At 38.9% G+C, this 6,142-nt stretch overlaps 1 protein-coding gene across 2 annotated transcripts in view; it reads right to left on the reverse strand.

Annotated features, from left to right (window-relative positions):
* TINAG (tubulointerstitial nephritis antigen) overlaps positions 1-2,942 on the reverse strand; it is a 67,658-nt gene extending 64,716 nt beyond the window's left edge. Inside the window, exon 1 of one of the 2 annotated variants that reach the window (XR_658010.2) lies at positions 2,483-2,920. Coding sequence is in view for 1 of the 2 variants with exons in the window: in XM_009288545.2 (XP_009286820.1) it covers positions 2,483-2,852 (370 nt within the window). In the remaining variant the exon portion in view is untranslated. Of the gene's footprint in view, positions 1-2,482 lie in introns of both variants that reach the window. The other variant, XM_009288545.2, reaches the window with a different exon arrangement.
* Between the last annotated feature and the right edge of the window lie 3,200 nt (positions 2,943-6,142).

Raw genomic sequence — 6,142 nt, forward strand, 5'->3', positions numbered from 1 at the left:
CGGCAACTAAGCACCACGCAGCCGCTCGCTCACTCCCCCCCGGTGGGATGGGGGAGAGAATTGGAAGAGTAAAAGTGAGAAAACTCGTGGGTTGACTTAAAAACAGTTTAATAATTGAAATAAATTAATAATAAATATAATAATGATAATGTAATAATAATAATAATAACAATACACAAAGCAAGTGATGCACAGTACAATTGCTCACCACCCGCCGACCGATGCCCAGCCAGTCCCCGAGCAGCGGCCCCCCCCGCCAGCTTTCCCCAGTTTATGTACTGAGCGTGACGTCACATGGTATGGGATGTCCCTTTGGCCAGTTTGGCTGTGCCCCCTCCCAGCTTCTTGGGCACCTCCAGCCTTCTCAGTCGGCAGAGCATGGGAAGCTGAAAAGTCCTTGACTAGTGTAAACACTACCTAGCAACAACTAAAACATCGGTGTGTTATCAACATTGTTCTCAACCTAAATCCAAAACACAGCACTGTGCCAGCTGCTAGGAAGGAAATTAACTCTATCCCAGCCAAAACCAGGTCACCAGCCCATGTAAAGCACTTCAGTTTATTGGTTTATTTAAAGTTATATGACTCAGGAAGCACTGAGAGCAAAACCACAGGCAACCAAAAGATCAAAATCTTCCAGCTGAAAAGTACTTTGGCGTACGTGGTCTTCTAGTGCTTAAATAATTCTTAGCCAAAGGCAGAAGTGTAGTCTCAGTTACTAAAAGTCAGCTAATATACTTAAGTAATTTCTAAAAATGCTTCATAGTTTGCTTAATCTTCAGATATTCAGTCTTTTGCTTTTCCCCATTTTTTTCTTCCAATTTCATTCTCTCTTCCCTGTTCCTCAGACATTTCAGTTCTAGAAAGTTCCTTTAAAGTTGTATTTTTTTCCTGCTGTATTTTGGCTGCTTTGTTATTCTCCTTTTACCCTTTAAATTACCTGTATAACAAATCTCCAATAAATAGATTAAAAAATGCTCAGACTTTCTGTCAATGAAGCACTTTAAGGATTAGAAAAACAGGACCTTGTTTTGAGATGAGATATATAAAAAAAAGATACAAGCTCACCTATAGGACAAATAAAGGTGCTTGAATAGACTAAATATAATTGCTACGTCTGGCAGGCATGTACAGTCCAGGAGTTACAAAACAGTGAACACACAAGCAAAAAATTGAATTAAGAAAGGCAGTGAAAATATTACCCCTCACCTATTCCCTTATCTAAACCTTCTGTTACACTTTTACCTTTTAGAGGTAGACCTATGGCAGGATCCACCTGACAAACTGCTGCAGGTTTTGTAGTGATTTGTTTCCGTGAAAGAGTTTGCCAAACTAGGCCCACAGGCTGTCAGCTCTGGAGCAGAAACATTGCTAAATGTTTATGTAGAGCTTACGACAACAACCCCCTGATCTGTTGGAAATAATATACACCACTGCACCAAATAAATATGAAACAAATGTCTTTATTTACATAAATCATAGAACATTCTTTTAGATGATTAGAAACACTTTGGAAAATCAAATTTGTTTTACAGCATTTCTGGCACTCCTACTTATCAGATTTTGGCTGCATGCCTGGCTTAAGAGCATAGCCTCCTAAAGAGCTTGCGGTCTGAGTGCTGGAATGCAAGCAGCAGGGTTATTGCAAAGAAAGAGTTCATTTTAAAAAGTTGTGGCGGTATTTTTGTTGATTTTAGGCTTTTGAAAGTTTGGTACAGTCTCCACATTTTCAGCCAGATTTGGTCTACCAATAGTAAGAAGGTACATAGTCTTAAAATCCACTATTCTAAACTTTTCTCACCAGGAGAGATTTGGCCCATGCAGGAACCAAGGGAGGACCAGCTGTTTGTAGATCCTTTCTTTGCAATCTCTAGTTCTCAAAACAATAGACTGAGTTTAGATTAGTCCTGGAGGAACTTCCACTACAAACTAACTTGTAAGAAAATAAAATATGCCAGAAATCCTCGTTCTAACCACATCCCTTCACCTACTTCGGCACCTGAGCTGTTGCGGGAAAAGTGATGTCCCACAGGAAAGCTATGCTAGATCAAAACCATTGCAGAATACTTCATAACAGTATCATTCAGGATAATGCTCAATTTTCTTGATGATTTGTTAGTGCTGATGGATACAAAAATTTAGAGGTTGCTGTTCATCTTATGTTAATCTGTGAAGATCTATTGAAGTTGATGAGATCACACTAATTTTGATCCAATGAGGTTATCTCTGAGAAGTTGCAGGTAAAACAGAGTTTGTGTCCAGCAGAAATATGATCTAACCAACGCTGAAAAAAATCTGTCCCTACAGACAAAAAAATAGCAGCGAGCATAATTCTTACTCCAGTTTCAAACTCAGTGTCTTTGTCCACTATGTCTTAATCACATTTTTAGGATGTATACACTATATATACTGATTAATCAGTAATTTTACTTCCAAGTATATTTTTATTGTGATGCCAACTGAGCATTTTCTCTATACGTACCCGATGTTGGAGATGGCCAAGGCTCATCTGACCTGGTGGGCTCAACGGGGTTGTCACAGACTTCCCAGTAGTCAGCACAACAGTCTACAGGGCCAGGAGAACCTGAGGCACAGAACTGGTCACAGTAACATATAGCTGCTTTGGAGACGATGTTAAAGCTGCAGTCATCATCTCTTCCTGTGCAGCAGCCTCGTATCCTGCAGGACCTTCCCTGATACAGACTCCTTTTTAGCCTGTTCCACTTTGCAGAACCACCATCTTCAACAGAGTAAAGTCCTCGGGGGAAATTTCTTCTAGAGTCAAGCTGCTTTGCCATCCAAACTTCACTTGCAATGCAATATAAGAGCAAAATCTGACTTTTGAGCCACATTCTTCTGCCTCTAGCAGCCTTTTTTAAGGCTCTCTGTGCTTCACTTTATCGGTAAATGTCCATTTACTGTAGATGTAATACCTTTAGTTAGTATTCAGAAAGAAATCTAAACAGAAAGCTGCAGACTATGGTTTTCTAGGAAGGCTCTGTATGTGTTAATTATTAGTCAGACATGTTGTAAACTGATTTATTTGCCCAAGATACAGAGATACTGGAAACAGAGTCACAACTATGTATTCATCATTATGAAACGTTGGGTGCATTCTTTTGCAAATGAGAAAGTTTATAGTAAAGGTTTCAGAATATACAGAATATACATGGTCCAATATTTTAGCTCTATATTTTTAACTTCTAAAATCAAAACAATATGAGGAATGAGTACATGGTGTCAAAGGAAGCTCTCTTTCTTTCAAGCTTCATTTACCTGTAACTAATACGTTATCCATATGATTGGAAACCATATAACACTTAGATTGTATTTCATCTACATTTTCTTTTCTGATATGCAGGGCTATACCACTGCAGTAAACTTATCTTGCATCCCTGGTTTCAATCTTGTTTCCAATTATCTAGCGTAGCTTTATATGCTTAATTTTGCACTGTTTTACTGTGGGCAAATTAAAAAAAAGTCAGGTGATATTCAGTATAAACTATTACCCAAAGATATTCCTTTAAGGTTTGCATTTCTTTAGTCAAAATGAACTTGGTAATCACTGTAAATAGCATAAAAAATACCCACTGATGAGTGCTCATTCCTATTTAAAAAGGAAATGGCTATATTAATAAAACTGAAAAGAGAAACAGGGCAAATATCAAAAGATATATCTAACAGCCTTTACAACTTGATCTATGATCTCCAGGTTTTTCAATAGCAGACCTAAAGAAATATGCATGGTACTGTTGCCAAAACTTTAAAAAAAATCAGAAAAAAGCAGCAAAGGACTTTGAAGTTCCTAGCAGAGGTAGCACATAAGGCTAAATTGCAAAAATATCATAGTTTGAAATCTGAACAGTTACAAGAAAATTTAAGTCTCCAGAGTTGAACAAGCAGGGGTAAAAAACAGTCATCATTCTGTCTCCATTTTGTAGTAAAATAGAGAAACTGGGGTTGTTTAGCCTGGAGAAGAGGAGGCTCAGGGGAGACCTCATCGCTCTCTACAACTACCTGAAAGGAGGTTGTAGCGAGGTGGGTGTTGGTCCCTTCTCTCAAGTAACTAGTGATAGGATGAGAGGAAATGGCCTCAAGTTGCGCCAGGGGAGGTTTAGATTGGACGTGAGGAAAAATGTCTTTACTGAAAGAGTGGTTAAACATTGGAAGAGGCTGCCCAGGGAAGTGGTGGAGTCCCCATCCCTGGAGGTATTTAAAAGACGTGTAGATGAGGCGCTTAGGGACATGGTTTAGTGGGCATGGTGGTGTTGGGTTGACGGTTGGACTCGATGATCTTAGAGGTCTTTTCCAACCTCAATGATTCTATGATTCTATGATTCTAAGTTAATGGCAGACTGTTTTCTAGGGAATGAAGGGAATCTTTCCCTTTGTGACCTCAGCTGGGCTTTTCAGTGCTGCAGGAAGCCATAGCATCAAAGGGCACTACTTTTGAAAGCACAGCTGGCAGCACAGCTGGTTTGGATGCATTGCCATGAATGGCAGAGACATTAAGAGGGAATATGTGTGTGTGTTTATACACATATGGGCTCGTAATCCAAATGTTCAAGTCTTTAATACAATCTCTTGCTAGCAGTGCTTTTATTGGACCTGCCTCCCACACTGTCTCCACCACAGCTGAAGAACTGTGGATGAGGGAAAATTGCATCAGACCACACGATTTTTATTTTGCTCTGTTGCAAGCAATCTTCTGTGTGGAAGTTAATAGAAAGGCCAAGGTCAGCAACATGCAATCACTGTACATCACATAATAGGACATAAATCTTAGCCTTCAAACTTGCTCTGTGGTTTTTTATTAAGTTTTGTTTATGAGATAAAAATCTGGACAACGTTAAGTCTGTCACTGACTGCTATAATGCATCAGATATAACGTGAGGAAAATGAGAAAAGACATGTTCATGGAAACACAAGTGAAGTGCTCACTAGAAATGATAATCCAGTTCTTTTCCTTATGTCTACGCGACTCCATCAGTTCCAAGAGAATGACTCCTGATTTGCACTAACACTAGCAAAATGCAAATCTCCTTTGTTATTACACATCCTTGGAAATAGTTTTACAAAGTTATCTCCTTGCTCTGGAAGCATAAGAAAGAAAAAAAGCTACCATATGTGATAAATGTTATCAGCCAGTCAGATTAAGTGAACAGGCATATCTGTGTTTTAAGTTACAGACCTCCAGTTTCATTTGGTTCTGTTTGGTGGGTTTTTTTAAATTTTCAACTTTAAAATCTTGCTGATGATAAACCAGAGGCAAGGGATTTGCTTGGAAATGACGTGAGCTAGTTTACACAGGAATGAGGTTTCTTTTAAAGGGATGTGAAAATGTAACTTGCGCTTCTAAACAGCTTTGGTTTGTGACACAAGAAACCATGCTGATGCTTGATAAAATCCAATTCCCATTTATTGGCATGTGTTCAAAAGTTAAAAAAAACCCCACAAATCTATTCTGTTGTGGTTCAGCAAATATTTTTATTTCAGCAATTTCCTTTGTAAGCAAAAGTAGCTTTATGTTCACTGTATGAAAGCACCTGTTGACTTACCTGTAACTATTCAGTACAATTAAGTACAAAAATATCTGACTTGTAACTGTTTCAGCTCTACCTGATGTCTACCCTTGAGCTTCAAAAAACACCACACATTTGGCAGGAATTCAAGTATTTATATCACTGAACACTTGGTGGAGTAACAGATAAAAACCAGTTTAAAATGTCCAAGAATCTCTTTAAAGCTGGAGTAGGATTATTCCACAGCCTTTCTTTCAAAAGTGTCCCTGATTTGTCTGAATGGGCCTATTAGACACCATAAAATCTCATTTCTAATAACCTTCAGAGTACAGGTGATAGCACTGGCAAGTGAGGCTCTGGGTGCTTGTTGTGGTTTAACCTCAGCCAGCAACTGAGCACCACCCAGCTGCTCGCTCACTCCCCCCCGCCCCCCGGTGGGATGGGGGAGAGAATTGGAAGAGTAGAAGTGAGAAAAACTCGTGGGTTGACTTAAAAACAGTTTAATAATTGAAATAAAATAATAATAAATATAATAATGATAATGTAACAATAATAATAATAAATATACAAAGCAAGTGATGCACAGTGCAATTGCTCACCACCCGCCGACCGATGCCCAG

Source organism: Aptenodytes forsteri, unplaced genomic scaffold (genome assembly GCF_000699145.1).
Source record: "Aptenodytes forsteri isolate BGI_AS27 unplaced genomic scaffold, ASM69914v1 Scaffold100, whole genome shotgun sequence".
Classification (NCBI taxonomy): domain Eukaryota; kingdom Metazoa; phylum Chordata; class Aves; order Sphenisciformes; family Spheniscidae; genus Aptenodytes; species Aptenodytes forsteri.